This window comes from Lissotriton helveticus, chromosome 12 (assembly GCF_964261635.1).
Source record: "Lissotriton helveticus chromosome 12, aLisHel1.1, whole genome shotgun sequence".
Classification (NCBI taxonomy): Eukaryota; Metazoa; Chordata; class Amphibia; order Caudata; family Salamandridae; genus Lissotriton; species Lissotriton helveticus.
The window spans coordinates 704,641,166-704,659,511 of record NC_136073.1 but is presented as its reverse complement, the minus strand read 5'-3'; the positions used below and the strand labels follow the sequence as shown (position 1 = coordinate 704,659,511).

The window sequence follows — 18,346 nt, the reverse complement described above, 5'->3', positions numbered from 1 at the left end:
AAAACGACTTCTTGAAAGTGATATGGATCAACCAAACAACAAGGTGTGGGACAATGAACTCTAAGTACTGCAACCCATATGTTATCTGCTGTACATGTTGTGATGTCTGCTCAATCTTACAGGTGGAGTTAGACAGCGGCCATCATTCTTCCCACAGATGACTCTAGTTTTTTTTAATTCCCTCAGCAGTGGGATCCACAGCCTATTGAATTCTCATTTGCATTTGTGTAATCAATATCAGGTCCTGAGAGCTTTTTTGTTGGATGTAACCTACCTAGGCATATTTTGCAATGTTTTTTTTAATCTTTTATCAGATCTCAGGCACCTATAGAAGGTGTAGCCCACCTGGAATATTTGAATATTCCCTCAATCACACTTCAGTCAGACACTCTGTAAAAACAGTTTAATTAAATTGACTCTAGTTTCATTCTCAGAGTGTCATAATAGCCCTTTTTGCAACATACTTTAAAAGGTTGTATCCAGGTACTGGCTTTCCACACATAACAATGTATATCTGTCTATTCTGTGGACAAAAGGAAGGAGAGAATGCATGTTTTTCTCACACTCCCTTGCTACTTTCTCACTAGAATGTGTGATTTTCTCCTATTCATACACCTAAAGGGTTTCTCACTAACCATGCTTACCTTTTTTCTCAATTACAGGTTATTCTTGCCACTTTAAGTTTAATGTCCAGTTTAACAGCCAAAGGTTTTTATGATGTGAATGGAAGAGCTGTGATGGATTATGTGCTTAAAAAAACCAGCCTCCTTATCAAAGAGCAGGTAAGTGGCAGATGTACATATTTGGGTAGTTGAATGTGTTAGGGAACAGCAACAGTAGTCAGCACACAAGAAATAAGTGGACCTTTTAGCCCCCTTGTGCCCCAATGTAGTTACTTTGCCATATAATATACATCGGCAGTGTCACATATTTGCCCCTGGTGGTGGAATATAGACCTCATGTCCCTCTCATTAGTTCCCATAGTCTCACCTTGACATTCTATGTTCTTCATTTGAGCTTGATGTTCCCTACTTGCACTCCAGTGCGTCTTTCTCCCTCCGTTACTTTTATAGGTGTCCCTTATCCATTTGTCTGCTTACATTTGCACCTGAAATTCAGCAGCTGCCCATCAGTGCCAACACTGTACATGCCTTTTCTTCATGTCTTGTTATTCCAGGGTGCCTATGATGTGAACCAAACCACTCAAGTGAATTTACTTATAGCTTTCACTTCAAGAGTCATTCTTCCAGTACACCCAATCTATGGTTTTTCCATTATTGTGAAAAGTTTAACCTAGTGTACCCTTACTATTGTGGGGTCTGAGTTAGTGATGTCAAATGCAAGTGGAGTCGTTGTCCCGAAGTTTAACTATTGCAGCTGGTTTGATTCAGACTGTGGCACTTCCGGCAATTTTATAACTTTTATCCTGCTCTTATGTTGTGAAAAATCATCCACTGTTGTGAACAACGAGTTTCAGAAAGTGGTCTGATAATATCCTTCAGTTATTCTCTTTCTCCTTCACTGCCCTCCTCTTCCACAGGCCTCATGTATGATTTTGTATTGGGCACTTCTTCTATTTCTTCGCTTTTCTTGGACCATCTCAAGTCCTTTGGGCACTTACAATTTGATCCTATCTCTAGTAGCTGGAGGAAACACCTGTCATCTGACTAGGGGCCAGGAATGGGTGTTGGATAAGTGCTCTTCACTGGTGCTTGTGGGGCTGCAGGTGATATGTGGCAGCATGGGCAATGGCAGGTGGCATGGTGTCTGAAAACTGCAGTATTCTTGGCTTTGTCAGTGTCTCTGGGAGAGTAGGCCACAGTGGTTTATGGTCTCACCAATTCCTCCATAACAGCAGGGGTGCCAAGACCTTCTTGATCACTGTGAACCAGGTAGGACTTCCTCATGCTTGGACAATGCATCCATGTTACAGAGTAGTTGTACCAAGATGCACAACTCAAGTCCATGCTCAGTAATATGTGTGAGGATTGGGCACCACTGATGACGTCTGGTATCCATCTCCTTGGGGCCTGACCATAATCCAGAGTGTCTGCAGTCCATGCTTAGTCTTACTCTTGGGTTCCCATTAAGCTCAACTAATAGATGAGCCAGACACTGTCCATAGTTTTTTTTACCACAGGCCAGAGGCCTGTCCTTATGTTGCATCGCATTGTAACAATGGTGCTTGAATACCTAGATCCCATCTTAGTAACCAGATGCACATGTTGACTGGCATGAGTGCAAAGAAATAAAATGCTCAGACACTGTGAGAATGGGACTCGCTCCATACACGTCTCAACAGCAGTGCTCCCATGCAGTACATAGGCCTACCACACAATCCAGCCTATGTGAGACAACTGGCCTTTAGACTTTGCCGGGGCTAACTGGGAAATTTCTTGGGTGATTGGGCAACAAGGCACATGGGCATTCAGCGAATGCACTGATAAGCTGTGTTTTTCACTGATAACACATTATCAAGTGGGCTCCTTTCTGTTACATACCCCGCTTTATCGTTGAAATGCCTAACAGGGCAAACTACCAAATCCTACACAAAGTAGCACAAACATACTTCAAATCAGTATTTCATATCAACACTGCCTCCCAAAAATGCAGTTCCTGGTTTTGTCTTATTGAGTGTAAGAAGTACCATAATGTAGCACATACTTCCCCATCAAGCAGCAAGGGGAGGGCTCATGGGGCATCACAATCTTTGTAGTGAGCAAGAGAGACTACCTTGTGGTGCCAGAGGTGCAATGTATCAGATGTAGTGCCCAGTGCATCAGAACCTTACATATTATAAGTGAGTCCACCGGAATTTTGACTGTATATGAATGCTATACACTTCTCCGCCAAATTACCATATACGTTTATTCTCTGTAGAGCGGAGCATGGGTGCATAACCTCATCTATACATTTTTATTTACATGTTTGTGGCTAGTGGTTTTAATTTCACATTTGAATTTAAGCCAAGAGGTTCTCGCTGTGCTTACAACCTTGATTTGAAAATTGTGATGTTTTCACTCTCAAATCTCTTGAACCTCCATGAGGAGAGAAAACACAGTGAAAATGATGTGAAAATATATGTTACTTTACTTCTCTTGCTTTTCCACATTTTCACAGGGCACTAGTCACATGGATCCTGAATCTGGTGTTGAAGAAGAGACCATCCACATCCAAATCTCTCAGCTCCTCAAGAAAATTGCATTACGCTATAAAAATACTGACGAGGTAAGTGAGAAGGATGTGAAATAAGGTGGGTCAATAAACCAGAAGTGTACAAAATATAAATTGCAGAATGTCCAAAGACTCCTCAATTCCCAGGTTAACTTCATTATCCTCTATCCTCTAACTCACATAATAGCATGTTTTAGTAAAGCTCTCTCTGCTGCAGGTTTGTATGTGGGAAATATGCACATAGTAATCTGAACCATGAATTCATGTTTAAAATGCATTCCTTTTCCACCCAAGTCGTTACCATGATTTGCCTTCGGGAAAGCACTGGAATTTGGAATAGTATTTACTATTCCAACTCCAGTCTGAGCAACTGTAGGGAAAGAGTTGGACTTAAAGTACAACATTAGTCCAACAACGCTTTCCTTCTGGGAAGTGGTTGTATTGGTTTGCTTGATAAAGGAATGCATTGAAAAGACACATTAGGGCACGTACAGCAATTACGAGTCTTGCAGGGCAATGTGTTGGGATCTTAAATACCTTAAAAACATCTTGTCTTCCTGCCAGAAGCTGCCAGAAAGACAGTGGTCAAGTCTTTAATCATGTTGAGACTGTATTACTGCATTGTTCTGTATCTCGGAGTGTCACAGACATGATGAAGAAGACGACAGTGGGTGCAGAATATGGCAGCTTGACTGCTATTTCATCTGCCTAGACACTCACCATCAGCCCCAGCTCTACCAATGGTGCTCTGGCTTCCGTTAAGGCATTGGGTATATTTCAAAGCCATGTGCTATTATCGCAAGATTCTCAATCATAAAGGCCCGAAATATCTTCACCTCTCATCACACCTTATCTTCCTAAAAGAAATCTGAGATCAGCTGATGCCTCTCTTGCATCTATCCCCAGAATCAAAAGTGCTCACATTGGAGGCCATTTCTTCAACTACTGGCAGGCAAGATGTGGAACTCCCTACCACTTCGGCTTAGGCAAGAAAAATCTGAAATACGATATCGCAAGAATTTAAAAACATGTTTTTTCACGCTAACTTAGATTAGGGGAATTCATATTCTTACTCTGTATAATAGGACTGATACCCCAGTGCTGGGACACGCATCTGACGCAGCTATGTGCTTTATAAATCTCATTATTATTATCATTATTAGTGGTTTGGACCAAGTTGTTAAGGCACAGCGTGATTTGAGACGCGATGTAAAGTCTGTTTCCTCTGCTGCAGGGATAGAGGTCTGCTGTCCCATGCAGTCCTCATTCCCAGCATTTCCAGCATTTATAGAAGATTGTCGAATCCTACCTCATTTTTTTTAATGAGGCAGGAGGTTTTCCAAATTATTCTAAATAGCCAGTTTGAAACGAGATTGAATGGCACATCAGTCACATTGCAAAACATAGCTACTCAATCTGCATCTCCTATTTGCTACTTGCCCAATTATAAATCAAGAACCAATATTTCATATCAACAGGGTCGTTCATTCCCAGCCATAGCTTTACACACTCTGGCACATTTATAAAGATAGTTCTCTTTTGTGATTGTTATGAGGATAACAGCAGATAATGAGATAATTTACAAAGCAGCTCACTCACAGGGTTTTTGGAGAATAAATGTTGCACTCATTCTCTGCAAATAATTGCTCGGATATAGAATCACGGATTGTAGCATTGAACAGGGTTGGTGCTACATCAGTGTAATACCCGCAATCTGTCTTGGACCCCATCAGCAAGGAATGGTATCAGGAAGGGAATAATTCAAATATAGCCCCATCGCCAGAAGACCCACCAGCAACCCTCCCACCGGCTAGGACTGTTTATCTGTGGGAATGCAGCCTTATTAAATGCTAATGATACTAATAACACATTCGCTGCTCTTTCTTGCAGGGATTTTGGAAAGAGATTTTGAGCTACATGCTGGAAGATGACTATACTTCATCTGTGCCAGCACTGTGCCAGATGCTACTTGTTGTAGATAATAAAGCAAGCATCAACTTTCATGAATGTGGTGAGTCTTAAGCATCCTACTCATTGACACAGTGGGATCTACCATTGAAGGTGGTTAATGCTTCCTCCTCCACTCCCCAGATCCCCTCTTACTTTGTCATGATCAGGCATGAGTTTAAGAACCAGTCCATTAGCTCAGGATGTGATGGTTGAGTTACTATAGAACGTGGGTGTCAATATTTCAAACAACATTTATTGCTCTCCTTTTAGAGATATATGTGTCTGTGCTGATGTTGCTGCTCGCTGTGAGCCTTATTCATAAGGAATTAACTAATTGCTGTGCCTCAAGCCATTTGGCTGTGCCACGCTGCGTTAATTCCGAAGCACTGGGATGCTTCATATCTACAAGGATATAATGGATCCCTTTGCTCTCCCAGTGCTGGTGCCTAATTAGCTGCCATGCACCTATGAAGGTACCCTTGTACCATGGTGCAAGGGTGGCTGCATCACAGGGATGGTTGTTTTTGTGAAGTAAGGCATATCTTTATTTTTATGCAGTTAGGCATACCTTTGTGCACAAAAACAATCACAATAGGTAATTTCCTCTTCCTAAATGTCCTGCAGTATGCAGTATGCGTAGAAAGAGGTAAACAACGAGGCAAAATAAAAATATTTGTTCTTGTTGCACCTCCCTATACCTCCCCCTGGGGAGGTGTAGCATTCTGACACATTTCCAGGTGTACTATTTCTTGTAAATCTGGAAATGCGGCAGAAGCCTTGGGTGTTGCGCAGGAAATATCACAGCAAAACCCATGGCACAACTGTTCCACACAAAGTGTTGAGTGTAAAGGGGCCATATTTACAAGGGCAATAAAAGCCACGCAGGGTGGCTTTACCTGTCCTTGTAAATATGGAGCAGCAGGTTGCACTGCTGGTGTGTCTCAAAAAGTGATGCACAGGTGGCACAAGGGGCTTGTAAATAGTCCCTATATACTTTTTGTAGTTTGCCAGACATAAAGTGGCTTTCCTGTTTGTTTCAGCTCTTAGTCTGGTTAATGCAATGTACTAACTGTCCCAGGTTTCCACACACCATGAGGCTACTCAGGGCTCTAATGCTCCTCTTCAATCCTTGGAGTATTCTTGCTCTGCATGATTTACTTCAGTCTAGTATGTTGATCATGCCCTGCTGGGCATGGTACCTATTTATGTGTTGTTACTTTTGCCGACCGCAACAGGGATGTATTTTATTTCTCCATGGAGTTACTTTTAGTTATGATATTTGTCTCTGCAATGTTCCTGGTTCAACATTTTGGACTTCAACTCCATACTAAAATGCTAGTTATTGGCCCTCACTTGTAAGCAGGGATGCATGCTCAATGATGGTAAGTGAAAATAAATATTTTGACTGACTCCAAGGTTACGAAGGAGATTCGCATCTGGTGGTGAATACCTGTAATTGCTGTAATTCCAGGGAACCAATTAGCTCTCCCCACTCAACTTTCCAGTGGATGTGTTGATAAAGTGCAAGTGACCTGGTCAGATGGTATCATAGTCTATTTATTTGTCACTCATGTTAGGAGTCCTGAGCAGAATCGAACAGGCAAAATATGTGCTCGTTCTTGCTTGCCCCAGGTCGTTAACCTTATTAGAAAATAGATATGCAAGAACATGTTCTGGAGTCCTCTTTTCTTCTGGGGTATCCGCTGTCAGAAAATGGCTCCCATTTTTCCATGGTCCTTCAGGATGTAAAGCACGTCCACGGCTCATGACGCATCCTCTCTTATCCCACTGGAGTCTTCTATCCCTCAATGAAAGCTGTAGCAGGAATCTGTGCATGGCACCTTAGGTAGCTCCTCCTCCAGCTTTCATTCCTTGACAGCAACCACTAAGGGAGGGAGGAAGAGAATTGCAGCATAGGCTGTCAAGGTACTGTACACCCCTGGGCACTCCTTAGTGGTAAGGGTGCCTTTGCCAGTATTTGCAGGAATTTCAAAGAATCCTCATGACCGCTAGAGGCTCATTGAAATGCCACCCATCATCTTGTTTACAGGTACTACTGGGTGTCTTAAGTGTGTGTGTCAGCCATATGTCTTCCTTTGGCAAGTATTGCTCAGTAATTTATGGATTGAGTATGACATGTCTTCGTTCTTTTGTACCTAAACAGCTAAAGAAATTCCGATACACAGACTCTTCATAAGATTGCTGGTGAGTATCACATTCTACCCCCATCATATTCCACCAGATCCCTCTTCCCAAGTTGTTTGCTGCCATTTCTATGCAACCTACTAATAGAGATCTTAAATTCAACTCAGCTTTTATCCTTTTGAATTTGATGGTTTTATTTCCAGTAAATTGGTTATCAGTACCAATGTGGTTGGTACTAAGTACTGCATAGAGAACAAGGTAGCATTTCCAGAAGTTTCAAAGGCTAGAGAATAGGAACTCATGAAAGAATCACTTTCTGAATTCTTTGTTGTGGGTTTTCAGGTAATTTCTTCATATCCTCGCTGGGATGTCGAAAGGGGAACTTCAGTCTTGGCTCTTCTCAAGCACCTGATTCCTGCAAATTACCCATTTCTAGCAAAACTCCTCAGAAGGAAGATCCCCCCGCTGATAAAATATTTAGAAGGTGAGACGCCAAAGCATGAACCAGTGAGCACACAATTTAACAAGTATTAATGGCATTTCAAACAACCATTGACCAATGACAAAGCCATTAAGTCTGGTGTTGGCTTCTAGCTTTTAGACCTTGTCCACTCATGTTTTTTTCACGATTTTTATAAACTTGTATTGTGGGAGGTGATGCCAGGTACATACCAAGGTAAAAAATACTGTTTTGGTCTCAAAAGGTCACATTCTTATTGTTGTCCCTGGAACTAAATGAAAATAATTTGTGTGTGGATGTGCTCCTTGTGAAAAAGCAGAACGCCATTGTTCACAGTAAAGTTAGCCAAAGTCAGAATTGGCCCATGATGTATGCTGTGGAGGACAGAAGAGAATGTGAATGATAGGACACTGCAGATGAGGAGGTCTGGCTGAAGGCTTGTATAAGTAAGCAAAAAAAGAAATAGTCACAGTCTTTCTTTGTAGCTGGCCGATGCCGTACTCCAAACCGAATGAGGCAATAACAGAAACGGAGTCAGGTATCTTCTTGCAAGTTCTGGGTTACTTCCGCGTATAACAGAAAGGCAGTTGACACATTGGTTTGCCGAAAAAATCAGTTTAATGCAAAGCTTCTGCCATGAAGCGCTTCATCTGTCAGACTCAGCCTTGATCACATAAGAATGCGGCATCTTGATTCAGTTTTTTAAAGTACATATGTGCCAAAAAATTGCATAAACATAGAAAAAAATATTTCTTCAGTATATCCAAGGTCAACATTATTTTAGAGCACTACCTGTTTTGGCACCTTTTCTTTTATTTCAATTGTGACTTATTGTAACAACTCAGTAGCACCAACTCTTCTAATGACTAAACTTGAAACAAATATCCCTGTTGGCCTCAATATAGAAGAGATTTTGCACACACATTTATAAACACCAAACGCTCTCTCTGCGTTTGTATTAGAAGTAGGTATTAGTCAGGGTATATGGTAGGTTAGATTAGTCTACACGGGCATAACATTGTTTGTGTGATGACTAAGGATGAACAGGGTATTTCACAGCAATTAATATGAAAGAAAATGTTAGAACTCTGGTTCAACCATATGTTGCAGTTAAAAGTAATGTTTAAAATGTTGCATAATTGAATCCTACTATGTGAGAAGTTCACATGGAGGAACATTTAGAAAAGTTGGTGATATTATGTTGTTAATAAATTGATTGATACATATTTCTGTAAGGTTAGACACCCTTGTTTTCTGAAAAACAAGATTTGTATTTCAGCCTGTGTAGCAGATATCATGCGGAAGTGTTTTATTGTGTTTTTAAGGTAGAATTAATTGCAAATTATAATGTCACTTATGTGAATTAGTCGGGTAGTTCATACAAATCTATAAAGGATCTCTACGTTTTAGACAACATAAACTAAGGGATTGGTGGCCAGACTGATTCCAGACACCCCCAAAGGATATGTTAGTATGTAGACCAGCTAGCTCACAGTGCCACTAAAAGCCCCACAACCTTACCAAGGAGAGAATAGTTTCTGGCAACTATCGAACATGAGAACCCTGACCCTCAGGGATCATGGAAACAGTACAATACTTTTTTCTTGGTCACTTGTGCTCACTTTATCTCAGAGAGATACACAGACTAAATGGTGGGGGCGTTTTCAATAAGTATTTATTGAACCAGAGTCATTCTAGCATAAAATACATGTGCTGCAACAACCACGAGACAGAAACAGATATAGACGATTACAAGCACCAATAGAGTAAATAAAAAGTAGAAATCTACCATGGTGCTAAAATAGTGAATATATGCAGACACATAAATACATGAAGTTAATAGTGCGTACTCCTACGATGCATACCCTAACTAGATGTACCTAAGTGTACCTAGCATGTATGTTGGTGTATAGCCAAGAACCTCCTAGGAAAGAGCAAACCCCAATACCTGATGTGAGAAAGCAAAGGACCCCATCTTGGTCTTGAGTGGACAACCCACAAGTAATGTCAGACGACTGCTAACTGGAGTGTCTGCATGCAGGGACTTCAGCGTCTCGTGTCAGCATGTCAGCATAGAATCTTTTTCTCCTCCGGCTTGCCCAGCAAAGATGTTCTACTTATATACCTGAAAGGTACCATCAGGGGTTCTACCTAGATGTGCCATGGTACTGTGGGCATGTCAGCCAAGGATGACGATAGTGGTGACCCTTATACAGAGTTATTATGCACAAGATTGTAATCCTGCTGTGATACTAAGAATCCTCATGCATAATAAATTAGGCCAGTTTTTTTTAAAAAACTACACAACATTTATGCAGCACCTAACTAGGTAAAAGGTCAGGGCCAGAACTGTTATGAAGAGCAAGGTAGGACAAATGTCGGTAAAAGCTTGTGCGACTACCTAGGACTATATTGGGGTACATTTGGGTATTATAGCAAATTAAGAAGTGTTATAAAATATTTTGGTCTTTGATATAATAAAGGAATATTTTTCTATGTGTATGTAATTTTAGAGCGCATGTGCTCTTTTTTACTCTGAACCACAACGGCGATCCCCTATGTGATCAAGGCTTCATCTGACGGCTGAAATGCTTATTGGCAGTAGCTCTGTAATGAACTGTTTTTCTGCAAACAAGTGGTGTGGTGACCTTTCTGTTATATAAGAAAGGAAACCAGAATATATAAACCTAAAATTACAACCAGATATAAGGAGCTAAGAGTGACATCAAGGGCACATGAACAACTAATGACCCAGGACAGGCTGAGCCAACAAACACATTTTGCACACTTTGAATTGTGTGAATCTACTTCTGCTAGTGCTTGGTATGTAAGCACATTGCCTTTGAAATGTTGCTTGCTATTCACTTTTACTTACATATATTTCTTTTTTACCAACTACTATTTCAGCTTCCACGGAAAGAAACTTTGACTTGGCAAAGTGGAAATGCACGCTTGTTTCAGTAAGGATGAATTGCTAATGAATGTCACACATGACGCTTGTCTCTTTGTTTTCCAAAGCCACTCATTCAGCGTGAATATATAAAGATATTACATTCACCCCATCATAGTGCTGTTCTGCTATGAGGTTGCAATATTCTCACCATATCCCTATTATTTCTATGGATTATGATCGTTACTATGATGTTGATTATGATTGGGCACAGAGGGGGAGCAGCTGTACTCGGTACATAACATTTCCCTAATATGCAATATTTACCAGAAGCATTAAAAACCTTATGGGCCCAAGTTGACATTCATAAAACTGGAAATTGCATGCTTACGACACCTAGTCCTACATGTATCAGAGTTTATCTGCATGTTTTACCCAGGTAAATTACAGGCTCTACAGTGATCATTGCATTACTCATAAATCTGACTGGTGCAGTGAGCTAAAAAACGGTGATGGATCAAGCCCTGATCTGTTGACTGGGTAGGAGTGTTCTGATTAACTCAGATACTCTGTCCATCACCACCCCCTTTTTGAAATTGTTGTTGCACAGGGCTACAAATGTAGCCCCTTACTGGTAATTGTTTCCTCGGACTCTTTTTTATCCCCCAGGATAGTCCCAATAGCACAACGTTCTTCTTTCCCTGGACTGTCACACTATCACTCTTCCCACTGCATTCCACATTATCAGTAAATTCATATTCTGCAATCGGACTGGCACATGATCCATGCTCCCTATCTTCATTTGAATTGTCACTCTGTCACTGTATGTTTCGCCAGGCCATCACACTCCACTGAGCTTCTATTGTGCTCCTGAGATGCAATTGTATGTTCCTTGTGTTCAGTCTTCACCCTTGTTAACACGAAATTTACAGTCTGCCCCCTTGCTGGATACCCAAAATGTTTTTGCATTCTGCTTCTAAGTATGTGATATTGTTGCATAGTCCCAATGTGTTTTCTGTCTGGATGGCTGCACTGTTGCTCTTTTCACAATAATTTGTGGGCAGCTGTGTTTCTGTGTAAATCAACGCCACTGTCAAGGCCTCCTGTTTCTTCTGAGCACTGATATCACACCACACTATTTAAGCATTGCTATATGTGTTCTCTGGTTCTCTGTCCAAATATAATTTCGTCATTACAGAGGTTGTTAGCTGAAGTTTGTATACCCTTATCTTCTCAAAATCACTGCAGACGTCACCCGTGGATACTGCATTTACGTTTCTATTACTGCATTAAAGTCTCTCACTGTTTTCCTTGCAGTTCCTGGGGACTATCCTAAAACAAGCCCCATACAGAGAATGGCATGTCTCTTTCATGGAAGAACTCACCGAACAGATTGACAGTTTTGCCCATCATGTGAATGAGGAGGTTAGTGCTCTCAAGGGTCAGTGTTGAACCATTGGGGAAGTCAATTTAACACAAAGTCGGAGAAGGGTAGAACTGTGTATCCCATTAGTAAAGGTAATTTTTATAATATGGGTACACAGCATTGGGCTTAGCCTGTTGGCAAAATCAGGTGTGGTTCTCCCACTCCCTGGAAGGACTGACCTACTAAGAAGCAGATGGAGATGAACTCCCTGAGGTAATCCTCTCCACTTGAATCAATAAAAGCCACAACATTTCAGGGCTATACTCATTTCCCTAATGGATCTCCTTTAGCCAATAGGTAGTCTTCATGTTAGAGCCAATCCCCATTCAGGGGATGTGAGGCCATATTCATGCAAAAAGCAGTGGAGATATTGTTCCCATCAAAAAAGCAAAGAAGAAAGGAAGGCGGGCAAAGAAGGGGGAGTCTTAAGGATTATTTCTTGGTGCCCTCACACATCACTGAGGATGTAATGCTTCATAGTGGGCTTGCTTCTCATAGGTCCAGCGCTATAATGCCCTACGGGCCCCACGAAGGGTCACTTTAGGGGAAATCTTTTTATTTTTGCTGTCTGATGAGAAGTGCTTGTGTAAGGGCATTTTGAATGTGAGGGGTGGAGTAAATGTGTACAGTGAAGTAAAGGGATACTAAAACTATCTAAGAGATACCGAACTGAACTGTAATGTGATGGTTCCCTTGGTAGGATTGAAAAAATATAATTTGGTGGGGCTAAAACAGGGGCGTGATGTACCCAAGTAGACTAAATCTGTGAGTGTGGTCAGGTTTCGATGGCCTAAAAAGGTTCCACAATGATTCGTCAGGACCAAAAATATGGGGGATAGTCCAACCCCACACCTAAGACATGATATGCTGCTAAGGTATTCCTGTAGAAGAAAATACCTGGTTCAAAATGTTTAGAATTGATCATCTAACCTAGAAAATAAATGAAAAAATAAAGAATACACTCAGTAAACAAATGTTTTGTATGTTTGGTTCAATGTGTCACCAGAATCGATTTTCTAACTCACTGTATCATAGTGTCTCTAAAGGTAGACATGCACATGCTATTTTTGGCGCTGACCAGTCACCACAAGTGAAAGAAGTGAAAAACATACAATTACATATAATATAACAGAATAGGCAAGTGAACATACATGGAACAGACAAAATAAACCAATCTGTGTTTGTGTTACTCAGCGTATTATAACTGATTGGTTGTCCTCCATTGTGAGTGACGGGTCTTACCCTTTGGATCAATTAATTATGCCCTATAGGTCAAAAGCAGAGGGTAGTGCTCAGCTGCTGACAGTGGAAAGAGCTATGATGGTCAGTAAAAAGAAACAGTAAATCAAGGGGACCCAAATGACTTAGTGTTAAAAGAAAAAGAAAAAGTTTTCAAGAGAAGCAACCATACTCACATGGTTTCTGCACGGAGAGCACAAGAGACCTACCCTCCTTTGCTCGCCTGGCTCGAGACTGAGCAGAGGAGAAGACCTGTCATTGAAGGTACGGGCAATTGGTGCGATTGTCCTCAGGTGTGGTGTGGGCAGAAGCTGGAAGGAGTGATGACCTAGTGGACAATGAGGAGAGGAGAGGAGGGGAGGGGCGAGCTTGAGCCAAAAGGAGTGAGCTTCTCACGTGCTGATGTAACAGAGGTATCATGCCTCAGTGGCGCCTACCTCAGAGTGTGCAGTGGTTAAAAGCTGGGCATCCCGAAGTCATCCATGGTTTTTGTAAGGTGGCCTCTAAGTAGTAAACTAAGACAGTTGAATGTTTTGTTAATCAAGGGTAATGGTAAGAGAAAAGTATAGTAAACCTAAGTACTCTTGCATATACAGTGATGGAGAGCAAATCAGGTGCACATAACTCCTATCGATCCCTCATGGTGGAATCTAGGCATATTGGTATCTGTGTTCATGTTGGAAATCTAGGCCACCTCATGTAATAAGTAACACGAGGCGGCCAAGTGGTCTATTCCCAATGGATTAGGATGCTTGGTGAACACTATTGGGAAATGTCAAATGAGGAGAAGAGGAAAGAGAAGAGGTAGGCTGGAGCCAATAGGAGCAAACCCCTCATGTGCTTGTGTAGCAAAAGTATCATCCCTCCGTGGTGGACATCTTGGAGTGTGTAGCGGTCAAATGAAGGCTGACCAAAGTTGTCAATGGTATTAGTAAGGCGGCTTCTGATGGATACAACTGCCAGTGGAATCCTCACCTTCTGAATATCCCCCTGCGTCAGCAACGTTCGGAAAATTCTTTGTAGCTCGCCGGCGTGGACGACGTTACAGGAACGCACGACATCGCAGGCGGCTCCGCTGACGTCACCGACTCCATAAGAGGACTACGCCGGCATGATGACATCAGTTCCCTTTTTTCCACGTCGTCGACGCAAACGGTTTCGGGGAACCTCTGTAGCTGTTAGTAACTTTGTTACTGTTTTTCTCTGTTTGGGGTCTTCTTGCTTCTTTGTTTCTCGCTGAAGATGTCGTCTAAGAAGACCGGGTTCGAGCCATGTGTGGAGTGCGGCAAGATGATGTCGATTACGGACCCGCGCGAGGATTGTATCTGGTGCCTGAGTTCGGACCACGATGTCAAAGGCTGTTCTTCGTGTAAGAAGATGAACCCGAAGGCTCTTCGAGAGAGGCAAGCAAAACTTCTGGTGGCGAAGTTGAAAGGTAGAAAGGAGAAGAAGACTTCGAGATCGCGTTCGAGTAGGGCGAGGTCGAAGTCGAGGTCGAGGTCGAGGTCCCGCACGGCGTCGCCTTCGAGGTAGTCATCTGGTCATGCTTCGAGGTCAACGAAGAAGAAGCATAAGAAGCGAAGGCATGAATCTCGACATCACTCCGGTAAGGACTCAGTCTCCTTTACCTGGTGTTCCAGAAGGTGAGGCTTTGCCCTTGGAGTCGCCAGTGCGTTCTCCGGCATCGGATCCCTCTCCGCGCCGTCCCCGGCTCAAGAGGAAGAAGAGGCTCCATTACCTGAGGGCTCTATGACTCCAGTCCATCCGCCTGTGGAAGAGGAGGCGAATCTGGAACCTCCGAGAGAGCATCCTGTGGGTCCTTACCCACCCTTCCCAGCTCCAGGTCAAGACCCTACTTTGTTTTTAAACGCAATGTATGGAGCCTACTCGAGAGCTTTGTACCCCTCTGGTGCACCTTCGGGTCCCATGGGTCCATTGGCATATAATTTAGTAGTTCCCCACTCCTATGCTCCAGCTCCTTTTGCCATTTATGCCGGTGCCGGCTCCGCCTTGGCATTTCTCTGTGCCTCCGAGGTCGTCAACGCTGATTCCATCGTCGCCGGCTCCGACTCGATCTCGTGAGCAGCGACCTGGGCTTCCGGATCCGATCTTGACGCCGGCACCGGCTCCGTCGGAGTCGGTCACGGATCCGACGGCGCAACTCTTGAAGGAGAGATCGAGGTGAGAAGCTCAGCGCCTTATAGAGGAGCAAAGATTTAGAGAGGCTGAGGTGGAAGAAGGTGAGCTTCAGGAGGACTATTTTGATGATTTGAGGGATGCTACTGGTTTGGAGCTTTCCCCTGAATGAGAGCTGTCCTCTGTATCTGATGCCCCTTCAAAGGACATTGCACCATACCATGTGGTCATCAAAAAAGCTGCAGAATTTTTAAATTTGACTTTGCCTACAGCTGAATACAAGTCTAATGTTTTGACTTAGGTCCTCCATTCCCCATCTTCAGTTGTGGAACCATTGCTTCCTTTTAATGAGGCTTTGACTGAGCCTATATTGGAGGTTTGGAACAGGCCTCTTACAGCTCCTGCCGTGGCTAAGGGTGTTGCAAGGAGGTATAGGGTAGCACCTGGTGATCCTGAGTTTCTATCCTCGCATCCTTTGCCTGAAAGTCTGGTTATACAGGCAGCCTGTTCGAAGAAGACTGTTGGTGCTTTCCCTCAAGTGCCTGGGGATAAGGAGTCCAAGAAACAGGATCAGACTGCGAAGAATATTTTCTCTTCAGCAAGTATGGCTCTAAAATCGACCAATGCCACATGTCTCTTGGGGAGCTATACACATGCCCTGATGGACTCTGTATGGCAGTTGGCTCCTAAAATTCCTGAGGACAGCAGGAAGGATTTTAATGAGGTGTTTGCCGATACACAGGCGGCTGCATGTCAAGTGATTCAAAGTGGTCTTGACACTGCTGATTCAGTTGCTCACAATATGGGAACTTCTGTTGCCTTGTTGGATTTGCCATTTGATGGTGCTGGACTATTTGGCAAAAAATCTGATGCAGCTTTGGAAAGATTTAAGGACAGTAGGGCTACTGCCAGATCTTTGGGGCTGCAGTCCAGAGGCTCTGCGACTAAGAGATATAGAGGTTTTGGACGTTTGTCCTTTCGTACCTACCGTCAAACTCAACAGCAGCAGCAACAGCAAAATCCTACAGGGGCAAACAAAGAGCTCGTCCTCGAGGACGTCAAGCCTCCGCCTCCTCTTCCCAACCCCGTTCACCATCAGCAAAGCACCCCTAGATCCACCATTCCGGATCATGCGGGTCCTGTAGGGGGTCGGCTTACCCATTTTCTATGGGATTGGGAATCGGTTACATCAGATCTTTGGGTTCTCAATCTTGTAGAGAATGGGTATGCTCTTCCCTTTCGGGAATTTCCTCCAGATTACCCTCCTTGCCAAGGATTATGCTCAGAGGACCACCTACTTCTCCTGCAGGAGGAAGTCCTGTCACTATTACGAAAGGGTGCGATAGAGGTGGTTCCGGAGCAGGAAAGGGGTCAGGGATGCTACTCCCGGTATTTCCTGATTCCCAAGGAGGGTGGCAGACTTCGCCCAATCTTGGATCTTAGGATATTGAACCTTTACCTGAAAAAGGAGAAGTTCAAGATGCTCACCCTTGCTCAGGTTCTTCAGGCACTGCTGGAAGAGGACTGAATGGTGTCGATCGACTTGCAGGATGCTTATTTCCATATTCCTATCCTGAAGTCACACAGAAAGTATCTCCTTTTCATGGTGGGATCGCAACATTACCAGTTTGCGGTCCTTCCGTTTGGTCTTACAACTGCACCTCGAGTTTTCACCAAGGTGATGGCTGTGGTGGCAGCACATCTCAGAAGGTCGGGGAAACCTGTATTCCCGTATCTGGACGATTGGTTGATCAAAGCAGAATCTCCAGAGACAGTGCTCCATCATCTGCAAGTCACAACTCAGTTGTTGTACAGGTTGGGTTTTTTAATAAATGTACCCAAATCTTACCTGGTGCCCTCCCAGCGCTACCTGTTCATAGGTGCGGTACTGGACACAACTGTATATCGAGCATTCCCTCCACCTCAAAGGATTCTCGACATACAGGGAATGACTCCTTTATTTCACAATGGAGCGGTCGTTCCAGTCCTGAAGGTCCTTTGCCTGCTCGGTCTGATGCCTTCCTGCATTCTGTTGGTCAACCATGCACGCTGGCACATGAGGGCACTCCAGTGGTGTCTCCGCAGGCAGTGGTATCAGCACAACGGAGATCTCAGGGAGTCTGTGAGGATCTCCAGAGAAGCTGCAATGGATGTATTTTGGTGGAGCATGGAAGGCAATCTGTCTCAAGGAAAGCCTTTCCATCTACCTCCATCGGTTGCCACGGTGATAACGGATACATCCACTCTAGGGTGGGGTGCTCATCTGGCGGATCTGGAGATCAAGGGTCATTGGTCTCCAGAGGAAAGGTTGCTTTACATCAACCTTCTAGAGTTGCGGGCGATACGTCTAGCACTCAAGGCCTTTCTCCCTTCCCTTCGCGGGTGGTCGGTTCAAGTCCTGACGGACAACACCACCGCGATGTGGTATGAAAACAAACAGGGAGGAGTGGGGTCGCAGTGCCTCTGCAGAGAGGCTCTGCGTCTCTGGTCCTGGGGTCAGGACCATCAGATTTGTCTGATGGCAATTCATCTGGCCAGAGTTCTGAACGTGCGTGTAGACAGTCTCAGTCGGCAGTTCTCGGCCGACAATGAGTGGAGGCTTCATCCAGAGGAAGTTTGTCACGTCTTTCGGATGTGGGGAACTCCTCAGGTGGACCTGTTCGCCACTCACGAGAATGCTCACTGCCCGTCATTCAGCAGTCTCCAGTATCCGATGCAGGGAGCTTTGGGGGACGCGTTTCAATTGAGTTGGAGCTCACAACTCCTTTACGCGTTTCCTCTCATACCCTTGATTCCTCGGGTACTGAGAAAGATTCGCCAAGACCGGGCCCTAGTCATATTGATCACCCCGGATTGGCCAAGAAGGGTGTGGTACACAGATCTTTTCCACCTCTCCTCGTGCCCGCGGCTCCGTCTCCCTCTCAGG

At 43.7% G+C, this 18,346-nt stretch overlaps 1 protein-coding gene across 1 annotated transcript in view; it reads left to right on the top strand.

Moving 5' to 3' along the window:
- Positions 1-129: 129 nt before the first annotated feature.
- Positions 130-18,346, top strand: part of LOC144798099 (maestro heat-like repeat-containing protein family member 2A) — a 108,146-nt gene continuing 89,929 nt past the window's right edge. Inside the window, exons 1-7 of the mRNA XM_078668862.1 lie at positions 130-782; positions 3,121-3,228; positions 5,065-5,185; positions 7,289-7,329; positions 7,612-7,753; positions 10,637-10,689; positions 11,937-12,044. Of these exons, the coding sequence (XP_078524988.1) occupies positions 687-782; positions 3,121-3,228; positions 5,065-5,185; positions 7,289-7,329; positions 7,612-7,753; positions 10,637-10,689; positions 11,937-12,044 (669 nt within the window). The 5' untranslated portion in view covers positions 130-686. The remainder of the gene's footprint in view (positions 783-3,120; positions 3,229-5,064; positions 5,186-7,288; positions 7,330-7,611; positions 7,754-10,636; positions 10,690-11,936; positions 12,045-18,346) is intronic.